The following is a 27,900-nucleotide window of genomic DNA, read 5'->3' on the forward strand; positions in this document are numbered from 1 at the left end:
ATTAAGGACATTTGCGATTAGAGAATTATAACTTTGCAGCAGGTTGTCCTGGAGTAAATTGATCTTTAATGCCTTTGACTGGCAAGGAGGTCAGGAAAGAATATTCATCTGTGCTAATTATTTGGTTTTGACTTTGTTATTGGTTATCACTGTAGGTCATTCCACAGGATCCTGTTTTCTCTGGGGAAGGGATAGTTGAAGTGTATTCAGGAAGAACATCTTGACCGTGGAAGCTTGACTGTCATGACCACGCAATCCAATTTTGATCCTGAAACTTGGCCATTGAAGGGGTGGACATGGGGCTGGCTTCAAGGGTGTGTGACCTGGCAGTTGCACAGGGCCTTGTGCTCAGAAGTGGCTGGTGCTTGGTGTTTTGCTTTGTTTTGTTTTGGCTGCGCTGTGTGGCATGCGGGATCTTAGTTCTCCGACCGGGGATCGAACCCGTGCCCCCTGCAGTGGAAGCGTGGAGTCTTAACCAGAGGACCACCAGGCAGGGAAGTCCCTCATGCTTGGTTTAATGCTCTGCAGTTATCGTCTTGAAATTCTTAATTTTTTTTTTTTTTTGAATAAGGGGCCTTGCATTTTGATTTTTCTCTGGGTCCTACAAATTATGTAACTGCTTCAGGGTCAAGAAGTTGATAATTGATGTCATTAAAGTACAAGGCAGGGAATATTTTGCTGCTTTCATATTTATCGAGATCCTCTGTTAATTACGAAACAGCTGCCTACACCTGTGCCTTGGAGGCAGTTAGGTTAATGGCCAGTGCTATCGCAGGTTAGGTTGTGAGCTTGGGTGCTTAATTTACCCTTGCCGAATTGGTTCATCACCTGTCAAAACGCGGTATTTTGCTATTTTGCCAGGCACCGTGCTGAAATGTTTTATGTGAAGTTTTAGATTTAATTCTCACATCAGGGGTGAGTGCTATTGTGATTCCCATTTCACAGATGAGGAAACAGAGGTGGAGAGGTTCAGTCACCTGCTGACCCAGTAGTCGAACCAGGATGTCAACCCAGAAAGTCACAGTCTGCTTTAATCCTGTATTCTTAACCCTTCCCCTTTACTTCTTTCAGTGAAAGTGCCTCCATTTCAGGATTCTGGAGAACGAAGCAGAGAACAGATCAGAAAGCAAAGGCACTTAGTAAATGGGAGCAGTACATTTACCATACTTGCTGCTGCTGTTATTATAATCATCCTGGGAATGTAGCTTCTTTTATGTATGTTCCAATTTTTCTACAAAGAACACGTATTGGTTGCATAATTAAAAACAAAAAAATTCTTATCACCCCAGCAATAAAACCAGCTGTTTCACTTGAGGCTTTGTTTGCCAGTAACTTTCTGCTGTCCGTTCCTTCATTCCTTCCATCCCACGAGTGAGACGTGAAGCAGGCACACTGGTAGCTGTAAGAATTTTATTTTGTTCTAGGAACAGTGACCCAGAAAGAATCAAGTTTATCCAGATGAAGAGGATAAGCACGTGTTTCTGAGTGTGAGTGAGTCAGCCCCAGTGCCACCGTCTTGCTAATAGCTGGGGTTCACTGCTTGTGTAACTTTGCCAGTGATGAGATTGTTTCACGCTTTCAGCGTTTACTCAGCAGAGGCACTTTATTAAGTGCCTCTTAACCCATCAGCTCTACTGCCTTTAATATTCAGCGGGGCCTTGAAGTTGGTTGGTGCAGTTGAAATGATTTGTGTTATGGTTATGTCATTTGTCACTTAGCCAGAGAGGTCTGTTCAACATCTTTTGGCCTTCCTGCTGATGCTGGGAGAATGAATGAAAATTTAAGGGGACAAATGCAAAGGTCAGTCAGTGCACCTTAGCAGGGGAGAGAAAGCCCTGGGATCGAGTTGGGTGGAGGGTGGCAGATGATGCCTGACTCCAGGGCCAGCCCCCGGTTAGGGTGCCAGCAGTGAAAGCACAAAATCTGGGCAAGAGGAAGAGGATGTTCTAGGCAGCAGCAGTGCCCGGAGCCTGACAGGGAACCACCCTGGGGTTCTCACCCCAGCCCGGGGCAAGGCTGGGTGAGGCCACCGGGCACACGTTCAAGCCAGTGCCTGTCGGCTAGAGGCCCGCTGTGAACCAGAGCCTTGCATCCAAGGGGAAGAGCCTGGAGCCTCCTCTCAGCTGCTCCTCCTCAGCCCTCAGGGGCTCAGGCTCACCTTAGGAACCAGGCCTGTATGGCTACCTCCCCCCGACCCCCGACTCGGAGTGGGAGAACCAGCTCAGGCCACAGCCGCAGAGGACCAGGGCGGTCTGAGGGTGCACAGGAATGAGGGCGGTTGACTCTCTCAAGCGAATGGAGGGCTGCTTAGCAGCCTCTTGCCCGAGGCCTCCCCAGGAGGCCCCTGTGAGAGTTTCTGAAGCTCTGGCTGTGCGCTAGGGACCAAGGCTCAGAGGGGTTGAGTAATCCGCCCAAGGCTAGTGAGGGGTCCGGAAGTGGGCCCGCTTGTCTGGCTCTGCAGCCCGCACTCAGCTGCGCCTTGACTGCGGCTGGAGGACAGTGGACTGGCAAAGAGGGCTTGGACAAGAAAAGTCGGTGGGCTTACATTATCACACAAGGAGACGTGTAGAAATCTCATTCCTTTTCTTCTTTTGGGGCATGATGATAGTTAAGAGGGTGGGGATTTTTAATTTGGTACGGCTCATGACTGAAGAAACTTAAAGGAAAAACGTACATAGTCAGCTTCGACAGTGAATTCCAGTTAAATTCTGAAAGCTCTTGCTCACTAAACTAACGTCATTAGTTGAAGACCCTAAGCTCCACTATTAACTGTAAGGAAATTTGAACAAATCCCTTTTAGGGAGAAAGTGACGGCTTATATGAAACTATGTAATGTAGGTGTATGATAATAAGTGCTGGCTCTTCCAAGTGCTTTCTATGGGGGTTAGGCTTGTGCCTTTGCCCTTGTAAGAACTTTGTAAGGTAGGTGGGTTTTTTGTTTTTTGTTTTAATCCCGTTTTACAAGGGAGCAAACTGAAGCTCAAGAGAAATTAAGCAACTCGTCAAACAGCATATAGACGGTAGATTCGTTTTATGTCTTACATAAAACACATACATATGTTGATTTTCAAACATCTTTATTGAGATATAATTCACTTATGCAATTCACTCATTAAAGTATATTATTCACTGTTTTTTAGTATATTCAGAGTTGTGTGACTGTCACCACTATCACATTCCAGAACATTTTCATCACCCCAGAAAGAAACCCCACACCCATTAGCTGTCATTCCCTATTTCCCCCCAACCCCTTCAGCCCCAGGCAACCATTAAGCTGTTTGCTATCTGTACAGATTTGCTTATTCTGGACAATTTCATGTAAATGCAATCATACAATATGTGGCCTTTTGTGTTTGGCTTCTTTAACCTAACATGATATTTTCAAGGTTCATCCATGTTGTGGAGGTATTAGTACTTCATTCCTTTTAATGGCTGAGTAATATTCCATTGTATGTATAGAGCACATTTTGTTTATTCATTTGCCAGTTGATGGACATTTGTTTTTTCCCACCTTTGGGCCATTATGAATAATGCTGCTGTGCATATCTGTGTGCAAGTTTTTGGGTGGTTGTATATTTTTATTTTTCTTGGGTAAACACCTGCAAGTGGAATTGCTGGGTCTTATAGTAATTCTATGTTTAACTTTTGGAGGAACTGCCAACTCTTTTTCAAATTGACTGCACCATTTTACATTCCCACCAGCAGTGTATGAGGGTTCTAGTTTCTCCACATCCTTGTCAACACTTGTTATTGTCTGTCTTTTTGATTGTAGCCATCCTAATGGGGGTGAGGTATTATCACTTTGTGGTCTTGTGTTGCATTGCCCTAATGATTAGTTATGTTGAGCATCTTTCATGTGCTTATTGGGCATTGGCATATCTTCTTTGAAGAAATGTCTATTTAAATCCTTTGCCCATTTTAAAACTGGATTATTTGTCTTTTTATTCTTGAGTAGTTAGAGTTCTTCATATATTCTGGATACTAGCCCCTTATTAAGCATATGACTTGCAAATATTTTCTTCCATTCTTTAGGTTGTCTTTTTACTTTCTTTATGTCATTTGAAGTACAGCAGTTTTCAGTTTAGATGGAGTGTAATTTATCTTTATTTTCTTTTGTCTCTTATGCTTTTGGTGTTGTATCTGAGAAGGTTTTGCTTAACGCAAGTTCACAAAGATATAATCCTATGTTTTCTCCTAAGAGGTTTAGTGTTTTAGCTCTTACATTAGGTTTTTGATCAACTTTGAGCTAATTTTTGCATATGGTATATACAGTACTTAATTCTTTTGCATGTGGATATCTATCTAGTTGTTCAAGCACCATTTGTTGAAAAGATTATTCTTTCCTCATCGAGTTATTTTGGTGCCCTTGTTGAAAATCAATTGACCATAGATGTATAAGTTTATTTCTGGACTCTAGATTGTATTCCATTGATTTATATGTCTGTCCTTTTGCCAGTACCACACTGTCTTGATTGCTGTAGCTTTGTGTAGTAAGTTTTGAAATTGGGAAGTGTGAATCCTCAAATTTTACTCTTTGTTTCAAGATGGTTTTGGCTATTCTGGGTTCCTTGCATTTCCTATGAATCTTAGTATAAACTTGTTCGTTTCTGCAGAAAGTCAGCTGGAATTTTGATAGAGATTGCATTGACTCTGTAGCTCAGTTTAGGGAGTTTTGACATGTTAAAATATTAAGTCTTCTGAACCATGAACGTGGGATGCTTTTCCATTTATTTAGATCTTAATTTCTTTCAACAATGCTTTATGGTTTTCAGAGTATGAGGTTTATACTTCTTTTGTTGCTTATTCCCAAATGTTTTATTCTTTTCAATGCTGTTGTAAAAGGAATTTTTAAAAAACGAATTCATTCATTCATTCATTTTTGGCTGCATTGGGTCTTTGTTGCTGCATGCAGGCTTTCTCTAGTTGCAGCGAGCGGGGGCTACTCTTTGTTGCGGTGCACGGGCTTCTCATTGCGGTGGCTTCTCCTGTTGCAGAGCATGGGCTCTAAGCGCGCGGGCTCAGTAGTTGTGGCCCACAGTGTTAGTTGCTCTGCGGCATGTGGGATCTTCCCGGACGAGGGCTTGAACCCGTGTCTCCTGCATTGGCAGGTGGATTCTTAACCACTGTGCCACCAGGGAAGCCCCGTAAAAGGAATTTTTAAAGTTTCATTTTTGAGTTGTTACACGTGTATAGATATACAATTGATTTTTCTGTATTGCTCTCGTATCCTGCAGCCTTGCAGAACTCATTAGTTCTAATAGTTTTTAAGTCGATTTCTTAGGATTTTCTATATATGAGATCATGTTGTCTGTGAGTAGAGATAGTTTTATGTCTTCCTTTCCAATCTGGATGCCTTTTATTTATTTTTCTTGCCTTATTGCCTTGGTTAGAACCTCTAGTACAATGCTGAATAGAAGTGATGAAAGAGAACATTCTTGTCTTGTTCCTATCTTAGGAGGAAAGCATCCAGTCTTTCACCATTAAATATGATGTTAGCTATGGGGTTTTCACAGGCAGATGCTGTTTGAGGAAGTTCCCTTCCATTCCTAGTTTGTTGAGTGTTTTTTTATCATGAAGGGGTGTGGGATTTTGTGAAATGCTTTTTCTGCATTGTTTTAGTCCATTTGAGCTGCAGTAACAAATATGATAGAGTGGATAGTTTATAAACAATAGAAATTTATTTCTTATAGTTCTGGAGCCTTGAAGTCCAAGATCATGGTGCCAGAAGGTTTGGTGTGGTGGCTGCTGAGGGCTCTCCTCCTGGTTCATAGCAGGTGCCTTCTCACTGTGTCCTAACATGGTAGAAGGGGGTTAGCAAGCTCTCTGGAGCCTCTTTTATAAAGGCACTAATTCCATTCATGAGGGCTTCACTCTCATGATCTAAGCACTTCCCAAAGGCCCCACTTCCTAATACCATCATCTTTAGAGGTTAGGATTTCAACATACAAAGTTTGGGTGGACACTTCACCTTCAGACCACAGCATGCATTTATCGAGATGGTCATGTGTTTTTTATTTTATTTTATTCTATTGATACGCTGTGTTACATGAATTGATTGTCAGATGTTAAGCCACCCTTGGCATTTGTGGGATAAACTCATTTGGTCATGGTGTACAATAGCCCTTTTTATATGTTGCTGAATTTACTTTGCTAGAATATTGTTGAGGATTTTTGTACCTATATTCATAAGAGATACTGGTCTCTGGTTTTCTTTTTTTGTGACGTGTTCATCATCAGGATAATACTGGGCTTATAAAATGAATTGGGAAGTTTTCCTTCCTCTTCTGTTTTTTTGGGTTTGTGAAGAATTGGTATTAATTCATTGAACGTTTGGTAGAATTCACCAGTGAAGCCATCTAGGCCTGAGTTTTTTTTCCTGGGAAGTTTTAAAATTACTGATTCAACCTCTTTTCTTGTTATAAATTTTTTTCAGGTTTTCTGTTTTTCCTAAGTCAGTTTTGCTAGTTTGTGGCTGTCTAGGAGTATGTGCATTTCATCTAAATTCTAATTTGTTGGCATACGGTTGTTCATAGCATTCATTTATAATACTTCTTATTTCTGTAGTGTTGTTAGTAATATCCCCTTTTTCATTCCTGATTTTGGTAACTTTAGTCTTCTCTCTTTTTTTTTCCTTGGTCAGTCTAGCTGAAATTTTGTCAATTTTGTTGATATTTTCCAAGAGCCAACTTTTGGTTTTGTTGATTTTTCTCTATTGATTTTCTATCCTTTTTTTCCACTAATTTCCACTCTAATTGTTATTCATCCATTGTTTTAAGTCACACTGTCACCATAATATATTATATTATTCTTCCTTCCTTCTCTCCTTTCAAATGAGGAGAGGCACAGGAGGCTCTGAACAGTTAGGCAAAGTGTGCAGCTATGTGGCTCCGACATACAGTTTTCCCTGTGGTCCAAAACAGAAAAAAGTCAACAAAATATATTTGGCTTTGATTTTATACATCGTATCTTAATGGTTGCCCAGGAGCTTAGTCCGAGATGTTAGTTTTGTTCTGGGGTATGAATTAAAGTAAGTAGAGTTTCCCCTTTTGTGTGGTAAATATTGTTAAGCATCTCCTGTGTTGGGCAGTATGCTAACCCTAGCACCTTTCATGTAGTACATTGAACTTGCTGAGTAAGAAAACAGTATCTGTAAGAGACATGAAAGAAAATAATGAATTTGCTAATTATTTCTTTCCTAATAAACTTCAGCTTAGTTAATAGTTTAAAGCCATATTACTTTTTTTAAAGAACAATGATTTAATGCAAATCAGAGTCTACGGTGGCAGAAGCTAAGAAATATGAGACTCGGATCCTGCCCTTTGGACGCTTTGGTGAGATAGACAGGCTGTCCCCTTGGGAAAAGTCAGGGAATCCCAGGAGGTGGTGTGGGCCCCGTTCCAGGAGACTTGTTGGCATTTCAGCACCTGAGAGAACGCTGAGGCCTGGGGTTGGTCCAGGAGGACGTGTGTTCACTTAGCAGAATGTCTTCGACCACTTCTATTTTTCCTCCGTAGCAGTTCCTGTCTTCACTCCACAATAGCCATAATACAATTAGCAAAACAGGGAAGCTCAGTAGCTGTTGGATAGTAGCTGCTTACCCACAGTCCCGCTTACCTTCCTTTCCTGTGGCCGATAGTGGCTTGTTCTGGATATCTCTGGAGGCTGCACAACAACTAGCATCTCAAATCAACATAAAGCACATTTTCTAAGCAGTATCATGGCACGTAAAAGTTTTTATATTCCAAAAGCCCCATGGCCGTTTCTTGTGTCCTTGGAAGAACATCCAGAGCCGTCTTTGGAAGGCAGCACCCAGTTGTTCAGACTGAGCTCTGGAGACCCAGCACAGGTGCCGGGAGGAGGGCCAAAATAGGAATGAAGAGTCAAAGCCAAATGGACATTTATCTGCAAATATGTCCACACACATGCCTGGTGGATCATGCTGGTTGTCTGTGGGACCCGTGGGTGCTGCTGCTTCGGGGCACTTGGAACTCAACACACAATAATGAGAGTGGTGTTTTGGTGGGAATCCAGCTAGAGAATGTAATTTTATTCTAACTCAAATTATCTTCTGTACTTTCGGTTTTGATTAAAGTCCTGCACTTCCTGTTCTTGACTTGAATGCTGAGATGTGCTGGAGAAGTCCCCCATGTTCCGCATCATAGGGTGGTTGCATTTCCATGAAAGCCCTTAGCCTTATTTAGTCTTAATTTTAAGTGCTGTTGTGTTGAGTGCCATTCGTGCTTAAGGTTGTGTTCAATGATCTGAGGCCTATAGCCAGTGTTTATGAGGCACTTAACTTTATAGAAAAAGGAACTGAGTAACTGTCATCTTTATGTATAGCTCCCAGAGTCATGTTTCAGTCTTGCCCACTTGCAAGCATTCATTTTCCCATATAGTGCTGTCATGATGTGCCAATACTATTTTTAATGTTTTTTTGAATTTTTTTATATTTTCATATAGCAGGTTCTTATTAGTTATCTATTTTATACATATTAGTGTATATATGTCAATCCCAATCTCCCAATTCATCCCACCACCACCACCATCCCCCTGCCATTTTCCCTCCCTGGTGTCCATACGTTTGTTCTCTACATCTGTGTCACTATTTCTGCCCTGCAAACCGGTTCATCTGTACCATTCTTCTAGGTTCCACATATATGCGTTAATATACGATATTTTTTCTCTTTCTGACTTACTTCACTCTCTCTGACAGTCTCTAGGTCCATCCACGTCTCTACAAATGACCCAATTTTGTTCCTTTTTATGGCTGAGTAATATTCCATTGTATATATGTACCACATCTTCTTTATCCATTCCTTTGTCGATGGGCATTTAGGTTGCTGCCATGACCTGGTTATTGTAAGTAGTGCTGCAATGAACATTGGGGTGCATGTGTCTTTTTGAATTATGGTTTTCTCTGGGTATATGCCCTGTAGTGGGATTGCTGGGTCATATGGTAATTCTATTTTTAGTTTTTTAAGGAACCTCCATACTGTTCTCCATAGTGGCTGTATCAATTTACATTTCCACCAACACTGCAAGAGGGTTCCCTTTTCTCCACACCCTCTCCAGCATTTGTTGTTTATAGATGTTCTGATGAAGCCCATTCTAACTGGTGTGAGGTGATACCTCATTGTAGTTTTGATTTGCATTTCTCTAATCATTAGTGATGTTGAGCAGCTTTTCATGTGCTCCTCGGCCATCTGTATGTCTTCTTTGGAGAAATGTCTGTTTAGGTCTTCTGCCCATTTTTTTTTCTAATTTTATTATTATTTATTTTATTTATTTATTTTTGGCTGTGTTGGGTCTTTGTTGCCGTGCGCACTTTCTCTAGTTGCGGTGAACGGGGGCTACTCTTCGTTGTGGTGCGCAGGCTTCTCATTACAGTGGCTTCTCTTGTTGCAGAGCACGGGCTCCGGGTGCCCGGGCTTCAGGAGTCGTGTCTCACGGGCTTTGGAGCACAGGCTCAGTAGTTGTGGCGCATGGACTTAGTTGCTCCGTGGCATGTGGGATCTTCCTGGACCAGGGCTCGAACCTGTGTCACCTGCATTGGCAGGCGGACTCTTAACCACTGCACCACCAAGGAAGCTTCCCCTGCCCATTTTTTGATTGGGTTGTTTGTTTTTTTAATATTGAGCTGCATGAGCTGTTTATATATTTTGGAGATTAATCCTTTGTCTGTTGATTCATTGGCAAATATTTTCTCCCGTTCTGAGAGTTGTCTTTTTGTCTTGTTTGTAGTTTCCTTTGCTTTGCAAAAGCTTTTAAATTTCATTAGGTCCCATTTGTTTATTTTTGTTTTTATTTCCATTACTCTAGGAGGTGGATCAAAAAAGATCCTGCTGTGATTTATGTCAAAGAGTGTTCTTCCTATGTTTTCCTCTAAGAGTTTTATAGTGTCCGGTCTTACATTTAGGTCTCTAATCCATTTTGAGTTTATTTTTGTGTATGGTGTTAGGGAGTGTTCTAATTTCATTCTTTTACGTGTAGCTGTCCAGTTTTCCCAGCACCACTTACTGAAGAGACTGTCTTTTCTCCATGGTATATCCTTGTCTCCTTTGTCATAGATTAGTTGACCATAGGTGCGTGGGTTTATCTCTGGGCTTTCTATCCTGTTCCATTGATCTATATTTCTGTTTTTGTGCCAGTACCATATTGTCTTGATTATTGTAGCTTTGTAGTATAGTCTGAGGTCAGGGAGTCTGATTCCTCCAGCTCCATTTTTTTCCATCAAGACTGCTTTGGCTATTTGGGGTCTTTTGTGTCTTCATACAAATTTTAAGATTTTTTGTTCTAGTTCTGTAGAAAATGCCATTGGTAATTTGATAAGGATTGCATTGAATCTGTAGATTGCTTTGGGTAGTATAGTCATTTTCACAGTATTGATTCTTGCAATCCAAGAACATGGTATATCTCTCCATCTGTTTGTGTCATCTTTGATTTCTTTCATCAGTGTTTTATAGTTTTCTGAGTAAAGGTTTTCTTATTTATTTATTTATTTATGGCTGCGTTGGGTCTTCATTGCTGCGTGTGGGCTTTCTTTAGTTGCGTCGAGCAGGGGCTACTCTTCGTTGTGGTGTGCGGGCTTCTCATTGTGGCGGCTTCTCGTTGCGGAGCATGGGCTCTAGGCGTGCGGGCTTCAGTAGTTGTGACACGCGGGCTCAGTAGTTGTGGCGCATGGGCTTAGTTGCTCCGCAGCATGTGGGATCTTCCCGGACCAGGGTTCGAACCCGTGTCCCCTGCATTGGCAGGTGGATTCTTAACCACTGTGCCACCAGGGAAGCCCTGAGTACAGGTCTTTTACCTCCTTAGGTAGGTTTATTCCTAAGTATTTTATTCTTTTTGTTGCAATGGTGAATGGGATTGTTTCCTTAATTTCTCTTTCTGATCTTTCATTGTTAGTATATAGGAATGAAAGAGATTTCTGTGCATTAATTTTGTATCCTGCAACTTTACCAAATTCATTAATTAGCTCTAGCAGTTTTCTGGTGGCAGTTTTAGGATTCTCTATGTATAATATCATGTCATCTGCAAACAGTGACAGTTTTACTTCTTCTTTTCCAATTTGTATTCCTTTTATTTCCTTTTCTTCTCTGATGGCCATGGCTAGGACTTCCCAAACTATGTTGAATAATAGTGGTGAGAGTGGACATCCTTGTCTTGTTCCTGATCTTAGAGGGAATGTTTTCAGTTTTTCACCATTGAGAATGATGTTTGCTGTGGGTTTGTTGTATATGGCCTTTATTATGTTGAGGTAGTTTCCCTCTATGCCCACTTTCTGGAGAGTTTTTATCATAAATGGGTGTTGAGTTTTGTCAAAAGCTTTTTCTGCATCTATTGAGATGATCATATGGTTTTTCTTCTTCAATTTGTTAATATAGTGTATCACATTGATTGATTTGCATATATTGAAGAATCCTTGCATCCCTGGGATAAATCCCACTTGATCATGGTGTATGATCCTTTTACTGTGTTGTTGGATTCTGTTTGCTAGTATTTTGTTGAGGATTTTTGCATCTATATTCATCAGTGATATTGGTCTGTAATTTTCTTTTTTTTGTAGTATCTTTGGTTTTGGTATCAGGCTGATGGTGGCCTCATAGAATGAGCTTGGGAGTGTTCCTTCCTTTGCAATTTTTTGGAAGAGTTTGAGAAGGATGGGTGTTAGCTCTTCTCTAAATGTTTGATAGAATTCACCTGTGAAGCCATCTGGTCCTGGACTTTTGTTTGTTGGAAGATTTTTAATCACAGTTTCAATTTCATTACTTGTGATTGGTCTGTTCATATTTTCTGTTTCTTCCTGGTTCAGTCTTGGAAGGTTATACCTTTCTAAGAATTTGTCCATTTCTTCCAGGTTGTCCATCTTATTGGCATAGTGTTGCTTGTAGTAGTCCCTTATGATGCTTTGTATTTCTGCAGTGTCTGTTGTAACTTCTCCTTTTTCATTTCTTATTTTATTGATATGAGTTCTCTCCCTCTTTTTCTTGATAAGTCTGGCTAAAGGTTTATCAGTTTTGTTTATCTTCTCAAAGAACCAGCTTTTAGTTTTATTGATATTTGCTATTGTTTTCTTTGTTTGTATTTCATTTATTTCTGCTCTGATCTTTATGATTTCATTCCTTCTGCTAACTTTGGGTTTTGTTTGTTCTTCTTTCTCTAGTTCCTTTAGGTATAAGTTTAGATTGTTTATTTGAGATGTTTCTTGTTTCTTGAGGTAGGCTTGTATTGCTATAAACTTCCCTCTTAGAACTGCTTTTGTTGCATCCCACAGGTTTTGGATCATCGTGTTTTCGTTGTAATTTGTCTCTAGGTATTTTTTGATTTCCTCTTTGATTTCTTCAGTGATCTCTGGGTTATTTAGTAACGGATTGTTTAGCCTCCATGTGTTTGTGTTTTTTTACATTTTTTTCCCTGTAATGGATTTTAATCTCATAGCATTGTGGTCGGAAAAGATGCTTGATATGATTTCGATTTTCTTAAATTTACTGAGGCTTGATTTGTGACCCAAGATGTGATCTATCCTGGAGAATGTTCTGTGTGCACTTGAGGAGAAAGTGTAATCTGCTGTTTTTGGGTGGAATGTCCTAGAAATATCAATTAAATTTATCTGGTCTGTTGTGTCATTTAAAGCTTGTGTTTCTTTATTAATTTTCTGTCTGTATGATCTGTCCATTGGTGTAAGTGAGGTGTTAAAGTTCCCCACTATTATTGTGTTACTGTCAGTTTCCTCTTTTATAGCTGTTAGCATTTGCCTCATGTATTGAGGTGCTCCTGTGTTGGGTGCATATATATTTATAATTGTTATATCTTCTTCTTGGATTGATCCCTGATCATTATGTAGTGTCCTTCCTTGTCTCTTGTAACATTCTTTATTTTAAAGTCTATTTTATCTGATATGAGTATTGCTACTCCAGCCTTCTTTTGATGTGCATTTGCATGGAATATGTTTTTCCATCCCCTCACTTTCAGTCTGTATGTGTCCCTAGGTCTGAAGCGGGTCTCTTGTAGACAGCATATATATGGGTCTTGTTTTTGTATCCATTCAGTAAGCCTGTGTCTTTTGGTTGGAGCATTTAATCCATTCACGTTTAAGGTAATTATCGATATGTATATTCCTATTACCATTTTCTTAATTGTTATGGGTTTGTTTTTGTAGGTCCTTTGCCTTTCTTGTGTTTCCCACTTAGAGAAGTTCCTTTAGCATTTGTTGTAGAGCTGGTTTGGTGGTGCTGAATTCTCTTAGCTTTTGCTTGTCTGTAAGGCTTTTGATTTCTCTGTCGAATCTGAATGAGATCCTTGCCGGGTAGAGTAATCTTGGTTGTAGTTTCTTCCCTTTCATCACTTTAAATATATCATGCCACTCCCTTCTGGCTTGTAGCGTTTCTGCTGAGAAATCAGCTGTTAACCTTATGGGAGTTCCCTTGTATGTTATTTGTCATTTTTCCCTTGTTGCTTTCAATAATTTTTCTTTGTCTTTAATTTTTGCCAATTTGATTACTATGTGTCTCAGTGTGTTTCTCCTTGGGTTTATCCTGTATGGGACTCTCTGCGCTTCCTGGACTTGGGTGGCTATTTCCTCTCCCGTGTTAGGGAAGTTTTCGACTATAATCTTTTCAAATATTTTCTCTGGTCCTTTCTCTCTCACTTCTCCTTCTGGGACCCCTATAATGCGAATGTTGTTGCGTTTAATGTTGTCCCAGAGGTCTCTTAGGCTGTCTTCACTTCTTTTCAATCTTTTTTCTTTATTCTGTTCTGTGGCAGTGAATTCCACCATTCTGTCTTCCAGGTCACTTATCCGTTCTTCTGCCTCATTTATTCTGCTATTGATTCCTTCTAGTATATTTTTCATTTCAGTTATTGGACTGTTCATCTCTGTTTGTTTGTTCTTTAGTGTTTGTTCTTTAATTCTTCTAGGTCTTTGTTAAACACTTCTTGCATCTTCTTCATCTTTGCCTCCATTCTTTTTCTGAGGTCCTGGATCATCTTCACTATCATTATTCTGAATTCTTTCTCTGGAAGGTTGCCTATCTCCACTTCATTTAGTTGTTTTTCTGGGGTTTTATCTTGTTCCTTCATCTGGTACAAAGTCCTCTGCCTTTTCACTTTGTCTATCTTTCTGTGAATGTGGTTTTCCTTCCACAGGCTGCAGAATTGTAGTTCTTCTTGCTTCTGCTGTCTGCCTCTGGTGGATAAGGCTATCTAAGAGGCTTGTGCAAGCTTCTTGATCAGAGGGACTAGTGGTGGGTGGAGGTGGGTGTTGCTCTGGTGGGCAGAGTTCAGTAAAACTTTAATCTGCTTGTTTGCTGATGGGTGGGGCTGGGTTCCCTCCCTGGTGGTTGTTTGGCCTGAGGCGACCCAGCACTGGAGCCTACAGCGCTGGAGCCTACCCGGCTCTTTGCTGGGGCTAATGGTGGACTCTTGGAGGGCTCACGCCAAGGAGTACTTCCCAGAACTTCTGCTGCCAGTGTCCTTGTCCCCATGGTGAGCCACAGCCACCTCTGTCCCGCCTCTGCAGGAGACCCTCCAACACTAGCAGGTAGGTCTGATTCAGTCTCCCCTGGGGTCACTGCTCCTTCCCCTGGGTCCCGATGCGCACACTACTTTGTGTGTGCCCTCCAAGAGTGGAGTCTCTGTTTCCCCCAGTCCTGTTGAAGTCCTGCAGTCAAATCCCGCTAGCCTTCAAAGTCTGATTCTCTAGGAATTCCTCCTCCCGTTGCCGGACCCCCAGGTTGGGAAGCCTGACATGGGGCTCAGAACCTTCACTCCAGTGGGTGGATTTCTGTGGTATAAGTGTTCTCCAGTTTGTGAGTCACCCATCCAGCAGTTATGGGATTTGATTTTATTGTGATTGTGCCCCTCCTACCGTCTCATTGTGGCTTCTCCTTTGTCTTTGGATGTGGGGCATCTTTTTTTGTGAGTTCCAGTGTCTTCCTGTCGATGATTGTTCAGCAGTTAGTTGTGATTCCGGTGCTCTCGCAAGAGGGAGTGAGCACACGTCCTTCTACTCCGCTATCTTGAACCAATCCTCCTCTCTTTCAGTATTATTTGCACACTGGTAAAAATCTCTAATATGAGTCCAAAATCAATTATTCAATGGTATATCTTACATTAGAATCACAGGCTAATTTGTCAGATTCTCTAATACATTATCTAAATCTTACAAACATTGAAAATGCCATATTACACAGAATACTACTAAAGTTAACACAAAAATGAATACTGTGGATTTTGGTGTATTTCATCTTTCTCATATTTAATTCTGAACTGTCTTAGGATTAAATGACATTTACCATCCATTGCACATTGAGGGTACTGCCTCAAGCCTCCTGGGCTTACCTTTGCAGGAGAATGGGGAGTCCTGTCTCAGTAGCCTGAGGTTGCTTTTTGGCCCAGATGTGTCAGAGAGATTCTTCTGCCACCACTGTGAACATGCCAAATCCCTTCTGTGTGATGCTATGTCAACAGGGTTCTCCCAGACCCTCCTATTTTTAATTTTTATACTGAACATTATCTCTCAAACTCCTTTCCACGTTTTTATGTAATATATCCAATTATATAAATGCCAGTGTTTACTTTACAGAATGCGGAGGCTCTGGATCCGCGAGGTCGAACCTTATTGCATCTTGCTGTTTCTTTGGGACATTTGGAATCTGCTAGAGTCTTGCTCCGACATAAAGCAGACGTTACAAAAGAAAATCGCGAGGGATGGACAGGCAAGTATACTTGTAAAATAATTTAAAGCCTTTCATTTCGTTTTCTCTTTCTGAATAAAGGCCAGTTTCAATCCTCATTGTCCCAAGTCATCTTTATCTTAAGACTGTTTCTCTCTTGGAACTTGGGGCTGGGCGAGAAGTTGAGAGCCTCGGATGCTGCTGGCTTGTCTGCAGCACAGTGGTCCGAACTATGTCCTGGGCCAAGAGCCCTGGGTAGAGGGTGACTCCTCATCCGGAAAGCGGCTCTACGTGAATCAGACATGAGTGTGAAGGCTGGATTTCCCCTGAGGAATGTGGTGGTAACTCCAGCGAATCCATCAGGATAGACAAAATCAAAAAGAAATTATAGCTGAAAGTAGTATTTTCCAGTGAAATCCTGGCACTTCACTTGTTTTGCACACTCTTGTACTACTGGTCAGAGTAATTTTGAGTTGACTGAGCAAGGATATACGCAACACAAACCCTACCTGCCCATCTCCACAGATATGTGATCACACAATGAAAGCCAGCTCTGAAGACACTGTCAGTATTTCAGAGCCAGTGGTAAGAAAGGGGGGAAAGGGAACGATGGCAGGGTTTGCTCAAGAGGCTAAGAGTGCTGTGTTCTCTTCTCTTCTCAGTCAGGTAAGGGCTAGAGATAAGTAGTCATGGTCATAAAGATCAGGGGGTGCTGCAGCCTGTGTCCCACTTTGAAGAGAATATTGGCCTTTGATCCAGATAGATACTTTTCATAGTGGCTTTGGAATTTGTCAGAAAGTGTGAGAATACAGGGGGATCCAATTTCACTTTTTTGCCTTCCAGTTTTGCACGAGGCTGTGAGCACCGGTGATCCCGAGATGGTGTACACAGTCCTTCAGCATCGGGACTTCCACAACACATCCATGGCCCTCGAGGGAGTTCCCGAGCTGCTCCAGAAAATTCTCGAGGTAGCCATAAAAATTGACAATGCCATCATTGGAGTTAAATGCTGACACAGCAGCTGCAGACACAGTTTGACATCCTTGTGTGCCTTCCTAAAGAGTTTTATGAGTCGTGAATACGATGTATTGAATACCAAATAGCATTATTCCTTGCTTTTCCAACTTGTTAAATGTATGAAGTCTTTCACAAATTACGTTTCCGGGTCATTAAGACTTACTCTTTTAAGTGTTACTTAAAAATTAGAACTAAAGACAAATGGACATCAAGCAATTAATTTGTCTAGCTGCCTGTTTTCTTACAAGTAGCATCCCGAGCTCAGGTCATCTTGGGGGAAATTGTAATGAACATCGTGACTATATGGGGATTTTCAGGGCCTGTTGAGGCTCAGAAGTCTGTGTGCAGCTCTCCTTGACACCCCTGTCACTTCTAGCCATTCGTATTATGTGACTTCTAATCCATTCCCTTAATTTATTTATAGTTATTGGCTTTGGGGCAGTTTCTCTCTCTTGTGAATGATGTATGGGATCTGTGACACTTAGAGAATTTTCTTAAAAGACTTTACTTCTAGGCTCTTGGATTGTTTTGGATGATGGTTACCATTCTTCAGATAACCTTTGTCACTTGCAATAACCGTCTTATTGGTCAACCATGTGCAATATTCCTGAGGCAGCAGGAGACAAGAAAGTACCAGCGGTTCTATTTTCATGTTGTTTATTCTCAGTTTAAACACAGAAGTGAGCTCCCCAAGTATTTCCAAAGATATTTGCTAGATAAATCGGCTTTCTACATTTCTTGAGAAAAATTAACAATTCTGTTGAGAAAAGGAATAACTTTGCAGTGAGACAATCACTGCTTGTTATCTGAGCACTCTTCTTAAAACAAATTTCTGTGACACAAGCTAAATCCTGCCTAAGACATTCATTTTACACATACTACAAAAAAACCGTCCATGAAGTATGAAATTGTTGTATCCATTGTTTTTAAAATAGATGTGTGTTTGAGTGCACAAAAATCACATAGATTTGTTTTCTTATCTAACTCACTGTAGGGGGAACTAAAAACATCATTTGTCCATTTGACAAAGCAGAAAGTGACTTCTTTAACAGGGAGTCACCCACACTTAAAAAATTCAGTGTAAAAGACTTTCTTTTTTTTACCTGTATTGATCCATAGCAGTGAACTGCACTGAGCTGTATTCTTTGCTGGAGGTTATAGACAGCCCACAAATAACATGGTGCTTGGTGGCACCAGAGGCCGTGCATGACGGCTTGTCTTTCAACAGCATCTCCTTGTTACGTGTCCACATTTCTTATCCATTGCCCCTCGGAGTGTCTTCACCCATCATTGGAATCTGTTTTTTCTTGAGCAGAAAAACACCTGGAATTTCTAGCATTTTTCTTCCTTCATGCTAACTGTTGGATTTCTTAAGTAGCTCTCCAAGAACCTTCTGTAGGAAATCATGGTAGGTCAGAAAATCATCCTAAACAGGCCTGCTGTGGTGGTGTGAAACCTCAAAAAGCCAAATCCTAAAACTTTAAGAGGAAAGCGGGGCAAAAGTCTTCTGTTAACCGGAGGGAAAACTCAACTTTCTGGGGGCAGTGATGTCTCGCAGCCTCTTGGTTTCAGAGTGGTCCGATAAACACCAAGCACTTCCCAGCACACAAAGCCTTTCACAGTCAAGTTCCCCGTAGAACAGATGGGGTCCATGCTCCCTTTTCTCTGCTTAGACCAGCCTGTAGCCCATATCGTGTGGTGGTGCTTGAGCCCATCCTCCTGGCTCATGGGCCATTACTGTTAGGAACACGGTTGAACCCCTAAATCAACGTTGACTTTATCTCCCTCCAACCTTGTCACTTGCAGTTAACTTTATTAACTGTCTAGACATATTTTATATTGAGGTAAAATAACAGCCTGAACATAAAATAAGGATTTAGTTTGATGGGTTTGCGATTTATGTTTCTTCTTATCTTCTCTGTTCTTTCTCCCTCTCCCTTTTAAACAACCCTAATAAACCTTACTGTGTTTGTGTTTAGTTAATGGTACCAAGGGTAATTTATTTTATTTTATTTTTTAAAAATTAATTTTAATTGGAGTATAGTTGATTTACAATGTTGTGTTAGTTTCCGCTGTAAGGGGTAATTTATTTTAAACCTTTGTCTTTCAGGCTCCGGATTTCTACGTGCAGATGAAGTGGGAATTCACCAGCTGGGGTGAGTGGCTGTGGGCTTGAAATTTATTTAGCTTGAATATAGGCTTATATAACTTTTTATAAAAGTTATATGTATTTTTTTTTAATCTAGAAAATGAATGGATGAGAATAAGGGAAGACAGTCACCCACAGTCCCACATAAGCACAACTGTTGTTAATGCTTTAGGTGTGTTCCTTCCAGTCTTTTCCTGCGTGCATAAGACTTTTTCTCCCAAGCATTCATCAGTACAATATATAGACAATTTTGTCTCTTCCTTTTATCAGTTATCGCTGATATTTACCCATATTATTCGTTTTTTAATATCTCACTTTAAATGGCTAAAATCTTAGTAAGATTTATCATAAATCAGTTACTCATTTCCTTGTGGAGTTCAACGCGATCCTTTTAAACTTGTTTTTCTCTTCTTTTTTTGAAAAATTAATTATTTATTTATTTTTGGCTGCGTTGGGTCTTCGTTGCTGTGCACGGGCTTTCTCTAGTTGCGGTGAACAGGGGCTACTCTTCGTTGCAGTGCACAGGCTTCTCATTGCAGTGGCTTCTCTTGTTGTGGAGCACGGGCTCTAGGCACGCGGGCTTCAGTAGTTGTGGCTCGTGGGCTCTAGAGCACAGGCTCAGTAGTTGTGGTGCACAGGCTTAGTTGCTCCGCGGCACGTGGGATCTTCCCGGACCAGGGCTCGAACCTGTGTCCTCTGCATTGGCAGGCGGATTCTTAACCACTGCGCCACCAGGGAAGTCCTAAACTTGTTTTTCTAAGGAAGAAGATGAGATGAATATTGGAATAGCTTGTTTTTAACAAAATGGATGTATTTCTCCAAAATCTTATGTAAGGCAAATTGACTGACAGTAATTTTCCTAGATGTTCTACTTCTGTTTCTTGTAGATCAGTTAATGACAGTTTCTAACTCCCAGATTTTCAGCTATTTTCACTTCCAGACTTCCCTTTCAGGCAAGAAGTCATATTTGTAATAAAACATTTAAATGAAGTAAAAAGTATATGAAAGAACAGAACTTCAGGTTCTTCTATGAAACTGAGTTCTTTTTAATGCAAATAACCACTCTGATCTCAGTTTTTGTTTAAAAAGCAGCATATTTTAGACATTTGATATCTTGAATGGTGGGCCTGACAGTATAGGGGGGCCTCAGCCAGATGGCGAGAGTAGCATATGTGGATGAGGACAGCCAGATGGATGCACTCTAGCCCTGATGGTAGTCAATGAGAGGGGTTCATTCGGGATTGAGGATACTCTTGGGAAATTGATTTAGCGTTTTCTCTGGACAAGACAGAGATCTGCAGTTTTATAAACAGCTGTAGAACAGAAAGTCCATTTTTATTTTTTAAGAATGACTCCTTATATTGTAAGTGTGGGAGCCAAGCCCAGTTCTGTATGACCGACGCCATCTTGCCACTCCTGTCCTTTCATTGAAGTCAGAACCCTGATTTCTGGGGCCTGGCTGTTCTGCTTGGCCCTCGGGCTTTTCTCAGTAGTACACTTCTCTTCTCCAGTGCCCTTGGTTTCCAGAATATGCCCGAATGATGTCTGTCGCATTTGGAAAAGTGGTGCCAAACTGCGTGTGGATATCACATTGCTGGGATTTGAGAACATGAGCTGGATAAGAGGGAGGCGGAGTTTCATCTTTAAGGGAGAAGGTGAGTGGTTCTGTTTTAGTAATCACTGCTCTTCCTAAGTTCTGAGTGATTTTTTAACCATCAAAATGTACTCACATTTATGTGCCTTTTCCGTGCCTGTCTCTGGGGCATGTTTTGTTGTTGTTGCTGGTATTCTTATTAGTTATTCAGCTCTCAATTCCTATATCTTATTTCTTATCTGGATAGTTCTCTTGCACATATCATTTACCACCCAACACTGTTACCCTCTTGACATATGACGTTCCTAAACCTCTGAGTGCAAGACTCTGTCTTGTATCTCTTTATATTGCCTCCATAATCAGGCATGGTCCCCTAATGGAGGGTGAGAAATGGTGTGGCTAACCCAGTGTTGTGCATAAATAATTTATATTAATTAAGTAATCATATACTTAAAGAAGTACACAGATGAAATGCGTTGCTAACAAAAAATACAAATTATTTAAAAAGTCTGCATCTTTGGGGAAGATGGCCCAGAGCCTCCTCTGAGTTACGGAAAGTTGGCCAGATCATTCCTGGGCAAGTAGGTAATCGATAATCAATAGTCTTTAGGTTTTATCAGATAGCACCAGGGGGTGGGGGGGATGGGGTGTGTGTGAAAGATGATGCAGTTTAACATACAAAGCTTCTTTGGTTTTGCATCTTCCTTGCACTGTGCTTAGTTACGCCCTTGTTTCCATGAGCAGACAACTGGGCAGAGTTGATGGAAGTCAACCACGATGACAAAGTGGTCACCACTGAACACTTTGACCTTTCCCAGGAAATGGAGCGCCTCACTCTGGACCTGATGAAGCCAAAAGGCAGGGAGGTTGAGAGGCGGCTCACAAGCCCAGTCATTAACACCAGCCTTGATACTAAAAACATTGCTTTTGAAAGGTATGGATTTAGGTTCTGCATTTTCATGTCTAATCCCTTTACTGCCATCTTTAGTGCCATGTATATATTAACTGGAAAGTATGGGTGGATTGGGATTTTTCTAATATGGTGTAAGAAACACTAGTGTGTTTTAAAGTTGATCTCTGCTCTAACCAAACAAACCACAGCTGACATCCTCCACCATGTATCATTTTTATGGCACATTGGTTAAGTCTTGGAGAAATGTCTTCATATTCTTTTATGGGCCCTTTTCTAATGGATTTTGCTTGCATTTTATTTCTGTGTTTGGCAATCCACAAGACTCCCTAGTCCCAAATCATGGAGCTTGGAGTTTCCGAGGTAGAATCGGTCCAGTATTGAGTGTGGTTATACTGATATTAGTCAGTCAGATACACACTTAGCATACAATTAAATGTGGTCCTCCCCCTCATCCGCCTCCTGCTTCCCCATGAGGCCTAATAGTTTAGAGCAAGAGTCTGGAGGGGTTTCAGTTTTATTCCAGACTTTATCTGGAGAAACCTCTGGGGAGGTCTGTGCCTCGGTTAACCCAGGTGAGAACACCATCTCTGGGCCTCTGCCTGTGGGCGGAGCCGAGGCGGGGAGGGCCTTTGTAAGGGGGGGAAGGCTGTCATAGCTGTTGGCCTGAGTGCTTCTACCATAGAACACACTGAACTGAGGGAGTCTGTAAGAGCCCTGAGTGTTTGCCTAGGATGTCACATCCAGCTCTCTGTAAACCAAAGCAGCATAGCCTGAGCTGACATGGACACTATTCTTCTGGATTTAGGCTTTCTTTTCTCTTAATGAATATACTGACTGTTCTCTCTTTTCCTTTTCTTCTTTGTTTCCAGTATAAAATTTATTAATAAAACTGAGAGTCTTCGGTTTAATCAAACATAAGGTTTAAGTGCCCCTTTCCCCTAATTTAGATCAAGCTGTGGAATTAGGGTATTTGTTGGTAGCAGAAGAGAAAATGCCAGGTATGCTGCTGCTTTGGGAGTGACACCCCCTGAGGCAGGGTCAGCCCCCTGTCGCCAGCCTCCTCGCACCGGCCTCACCAGGTGACAGCCGCTGTCTTCCAGGGACAGCAAGGTTTAGGGACTGACCGTGGCTTTACCTGAAAGGGTCTTGGGAAGACATCTCCAGGCTTCAGCATTCGCCTCTGCAGGCCGGGAGGGCACGCCAGCTTAGGGCTCTGCTCGTAAAGCTGGAAGACAGGGGAGCCGAGGGCCGGAGGAAGCTGGCGCCATCGGCAGGGCTGCTAACTGCAGCTTCGAGGAAGCGGCATCATCTTCAGGTTCCAGTTTTCCTCAGCTGAAAAGAAAAAAGGAGTGAATCTCGAGATGAAATCTCAGATGTCATGAGAGGAGCCACTGTTCCCCCTAGTTCAGCAGCAGAGCGTCATTGTAGCGTCATTGTTTGCTCTGAAGTGTAATTTACACAGAATGTGATGGTTACTGGCTGTTACCCAGCGGAGGGTAGACAGCCCCCCTTCCATTTGTACTGAGTTGCATTTTGTATTCCTGTGGTCCCGGGGTTTTCAGATGGTTCAGGCTAACCCTCATTTTGCGAGCATCAGAGTTGCTGAGAGAGAATTTCTAGAAGGCACCTGCTGTTTTTGGTGCTTGGAATGAAATAGGTGCTCAGTGAGCTTCTCGTGGTTCAAGCAAGGGCTTGGGCCCCTCTTGAGGGTGAGGTTTGCTGCTAGAAAAAGTGTGCTTGCCTGGTTCTTACCCGAGGTGTGAGCTAGTGTTCAGCTGATTAAATTTGGAAGATGTGGGCCTGTTATATTAGATAGCCTTCTTTATCCCGTTCTTTCTCCTAATCTTACTCTGAGCTTGATGCTTGCAAAGTAATACTTTTGCCCGAGTGAATTTTGGGCCTGTGGATATATACCCTCTGGTTGCAGTTTGGATTTGTCTCTCCTCTGAAAGGTTCTGCTCTGCCCACCTTAAACAGAGCATTCCCTGCCACCCACCCTCAGAGCCTTTCTCCACATTGTGTGGCAGCCTCCGAGTCCCAGCGTGTGCTAAGTGGCCTTTGGCACGGTGGTCTCAGTGGAGATGGGCAGAGGTGAAAATGGCAAAAGAGGAAGCTGGGTTTTCTCCTATCATTATCAGATGCCTCTGCATGTACAGTTAATCAAGGAGCCAAGGATTTATTAGAATCTTGGTTTTAAAATAGGATGTAGATGTTGAGTTTAATAACTAAGCTGTCAGAGAGTGGATGTGGGGAAGGAAATGGAGCAGCCAGGATTGCAGGTAGAGCAGATGTGGGTGAGTGAGGAGCGTGGCAGTTCCCAGGGAGAAAGTGCGGCTCTGATTTCTCAGCATCCACGAAGGATGAAGTGGAGCAGACCTAGTCATCCTTCAGTCCGAGTGCCAGAAAGCGATGATTTCCCGTGCCTAGATACCAAGTTCTTAGTGAAAGACAGGAACTGAGGATTGAATGTTCACCCAAAGGAATATCTTGATTTTCACTGATCGCTGACTAAAAGGGGACTCAGGTTTGTTAATGAGGCAGGTGCGGTCCCTAAGTTTGTTTCTGGAATGTAAATTGGAGTTAGCTAGCATGTGGTATCATCCCTTTAGGAGTCCTCTCTTTCCCTCCATCGGTCACATTGTGCTAACTGTGGGTAACGAATAGGAAAGTTAAAGCTCTGGTCCCTCCTTTCTCTGATGGACTGTAATACACACATAAAACTCCGCATACCCTGTCTGGACTAATTGCATTTACCAAATCTCGTTAGAAGAAAAGCAAACTGTTTGGAAACACAACACGTAGATAACCGCCTCCCGGCCACCGTTCTGGAGCTTCCTGCGCGGTGTCCTGCTTCACCCCGGGGTCGGAGCAGGAGGCAGGCAGTTGCCTGACACCGGCCCGAGTGCAGCAGTCACAGCGGAGCTGGGATGTGATGTCCTAGACAAAGGGGCAGTCTGGGCAGGGCTCCCCTGGGAGTGGGAGCATTTCCCAGGGTGAGCTGCTTTGAAAAAGAATCAGAGCCTCTTGGCCGCATTTGGCTCCTAAATGCATTTTTTTTTCCAGGAGTATATTGAGTTGAGTAACTGGGTGTTTGGGCACTTCACCAATGCTACAGCTGCTGCTGAAGTGCTGGGCTGCTTTACAAGCAGTTCCACAGAGCTGGACTCAACGGCTGGGCTGAAAAACTGCTTTTGATATTCTTTTCCCCCGCTGCACCAAACCTGATAACGCGCGCGACTCCCAAGCCTTTTCGCAGGCACTAATGGTTTCTGCAAGCAGCTCTCCACAGTGATGAGTTCCTGCCCCACCCATGTTCTCCCAGGAGCATGATGGTCTGTGCCTCACTGTTCTAAGAATTCCTCGATTGAGATACTGCTGCTTATGGGGATAGAGCCACTGACTCTATCGGTGCCCACGGCTGGGATGACCCAGATGAATGCTCTGGCCGAGATACCACCTTAGTGGCGAGCCCTTGGACGCTGGTCATCTGCACTCACTTCTTGGGGACAGCTGTCCAATAAATGTCACCACCTTTGTTGCCTCTGCCGGCAGCTTTCGTAAAGAAGCCAAGAATGGAGGCTTTCTCTTGCCGGGGGTGAGGCAAATTGATTAATAACTGTGGGAGGGGGTGGGGGATGCTTGAGCCATCTGTCATTAATAACATCCTTTTGTGGACAGTAGGACCCTAATTTCCAAGTGTCCTTCACTAACTTAAGCTGGGGGAAAAAAACCTATAAAGGCTGCAGGGATAAATCTGAATGGCATATTGTACATGTGGAAATTTGTGGTGTTCACTTTTTATCAGAACTAAATCCGGATTCTGGGGCTGGAGGACAGATAAAGCAGAAGTTGTTAATGGTTACGAAGCAAAGGTAAAAGGAAACTCTTAAAATAAGATTTAATATAGCTATTTAGCTTCTATGCAAATGAGGATTCTGTTCAGATTTTGTCATGCATCTGTGCCGTGGAGGTGCTCTGGGGAATAAGTTCTGTCTAGTGTGTCTCTTCCTTGGATTTGTATCTTATTTGACTTTCAGAAAATGGAATAGCATGTCCCAAGGAGGTCTCTCGTTATGGCAAAGAGAAACTATGTTGTAGAGAAATGAGTCCAGGTACCAGTTGTCCTGGTGGGAGTGACAATTCCTTTAATTCTTTAAAAAAAAAAAAAGAAAGAAAAGAAAAAGAAAGGACTAGATTTAACGTGCTTGTTCAGCTTTTTTTATCACCTGAGTGGGTTTAAACAATATATATTGGAAAGTAGCTTTTATGAGTCTCCCAATATTTTTAGTCAGCCTAATTGTAACCAGTAGGCTTCCAGCCCACTTACATGATGTCAGTGAATTTAGAAGATAGTTGTCATAGTGGAGACGAGAGTTGCTCGAGTCATCTGGCACCGTGTCAGCGGGAAAGCTGTTTCCTGGCCTGTCGTTAGCCCTGCAGTGCAGCGGGGATTGATGGCTCACAACGGTGCTGCCAGCAGCTGCAGGGTCCTCTGGTGACCTCTGAGTGAGCAAAGAAAGCTTACGTCACGCTCAGTGAGATGCACTTAGAAATAGCCCTTCCAGTGCTGGGTGTGTTTCCTGAATCTTTAAACGTTGGGAATCCACGTTTTGGCATATACAGTTAATTCTCTGTGAACTGTGATGTGTGATTTTCCAGACCCCAGTATTCTTCAGTCAACCTTGAAAACAGAGCATTGACCCTGGCAGTTAAAATAATTTGAGGTCAATATACGGAATACCTTTCAAATAGTGGCTTGCTGGTTTTCTCTAAATCTTACCAGTGTAGAGAACCTTGTGTTCCTTCCTTTTTCCTTCTGTCCAGCAGATGGCTGTCTAAGTCGGTCTGAGTATAAGATTACCACAAATCAGTCCAAGTACACGATGCAGGTTTGGGCCCCTTAGTAGAAATCCAGCTGGGAGGCCTAAATTGCAGGACCTTCTTTGAGAGTGTTTAGCAACAAGAAGGGCAAGTTGGAAGGTGCAGCCTGTCACCGTTAACTACTCAGGGGTAATTAAAAATGTCAGAGATGCAAAGTAACTGCTGATGCATTTCTAAGTTGGTAGCTGTGTATTTTCTCTGAAGGGTTCTAATGAATGTTAACCATTTCTCATTTTTATTTTGCTGGGTTTTGTTTTGTTTTGGCTTCAGCATTCTTGCTCTTGCTATGCTTATTTGTTGAGTTTTGATTCCCCGTGTCACTGTTTCCTTTCGCACACATCTCTCAAGGTTTATACAGTGAACAATGTGAGTGTGATAACCAAAATACGGACAGAACATCTGACTGAGGAAGAAAAAAAGAGATATAAAGGTAATCTCTTCCCTTCTCCCTTTTTTTTTTAAAATAAAATTTTTAATTTTACTTATTTATTTGGTTGCGTTGGGTCTTCGTTGCTTTGCGCAGGCTTTCTCTAGTTGCGGCGAGCGGGGGCTACTCTTCATTGCTGCGCGCGGGCTTCTCATTGCGGTGGCTTCTCTTGTTGCGGAGCACGGGCTCTAGGCGCGCGGGCTTCAGTAGTTGTGGCACGTGGGCTCAGTGGCTGCGGCTCGCGGGCTCTAGAGCACAGGCTCAGTAGTTGTGGTGCGAGGGCTTAGTTGCTCCGCAGCATGTGAGATCTTCCCGGACCAGGGCTCGAACCCGTGTCCCCTGCATTGGCAGGCAGATTCTTAACCACTGCGCCACCAGGGAAGTCCCCCTTCTCCCCCCTTTTTTTTTTTTTTTTTTAAGCCTAGAGGAAGTCTTTGTTGCCTCTGTTAAATTTGGGGGTTAATGTGATCAGGTCATGCCAATCCAAATTTCCTTTTTATAACATTTTCCTTAGTCTGACTCGTTCTTGGAGGTCCTCCCCTGTGGTTGGCTCCAGTTGTAATTAAAGCCATTCACAGGGCTTGTTTATGTGTTATGCAGAACAATTGTTGGATTCGGTTGAAAAAATCTGTAGATAAGGATATTGGAGAATATTTATCACTGGAATGAGTGATTTAGTCCAAACTATCACGATGAGAGATTTGGACAGAACTTGGGCTCTGAGCCAAAACATGGCCAATACATGGCTGCCATATCCCAGCTGGCGCGAGGCCAGTTCAGGGCCTTGTGAAGTTACCTACCTGCTGTGCCTTGGTCTCCTCAGCAGTGAAATGAGTGCTACCAGACCTGCCTTGGAGTCATCGGGAGGATTAGATGAGTTATTACACATAAACTTTGAGACTGGGGCTTGCAGTGTGCGGTGAGCATGTGGCCATTGTTAACTCACACCTCCACTACCATTCCCATTAGTCCAGTTTGACAGGTGAGGAAGCTGAGGCCTCCGACCAGCCAAGGTGCAGTTAGAATCCAGATCTGGCTCGTTCCTAAATCCAAACTTTTTCTACTATGCTGATTGAATTCTTTTTTTTTTTTTTTAATTTTATTTATTTATTTATTTATTTATTTATTTTTGGCTGTGTTGGATCTTCGTTTCTGTGCGAGGGCTTTCTCTAGTTGCGGCAAGTGGGGGCCACTCTTCATCGCGGTGTGCGGGCCTCTCACTATCGCGGCCTCTCTTGTTGCGGAGCA

The 27,900-nt window shown here is 42.3% G+C and overlaps 1 protein-coding gene across 2 annotated transcripts in view; it reads left to right on the forward strand.

Annotated features, from left to right (window-relative positions):
• ANKRD13A (ankyrin repeat domain 13A) overlaps positions 1–27,900 on the forward strand; it is a 39,217-nt gene that overhangs the window by 2,335 nt on the left and 8,982 nt on the right. For both annotated transcript variants that reach the window (XM_082354484.1, XM_082354485.1), the window contains exons 2-8: positions 15,581–15,713; positions 16,515–16,639; positions 18,799–18,844; positions 20,349–20,492; positions 21,176–21,365; positions 25,150–25,216; positions 26,574–26,655. In XM_082354484.1, coding sequence (XP_082210610.1) covers positions 15,581–15,713; positions 16,515–16,639; positions 18,799–18,844; positions 20,349–20,492; positions 21,176–21,365; positions 25,150–25,216; positions 26,574–26,655 — 787 coding nt within the window. The remainder of the gene's footprint in view (positions 1–15,580; positions 15,714–16,514; positions 16,640–18,798; positions 18,845–20,348; positions 20,493–21,175; positions 21,366–25,149; positions 25,217–26,573; positions 26,656–27,900) is intronic.

The sequence above is a fragment of the Balaenoptera borealis genome (assembly GCF_965194805.1).
Source record: "Balaenoptera borealis genome assembly, chromosome: 14".
NCBI lineage: Eukaryota > Metazoa > Chordata > Mammalia > Artiodactyla > Balaenopteridae > Balaenoptera > Balaenoptera borealis.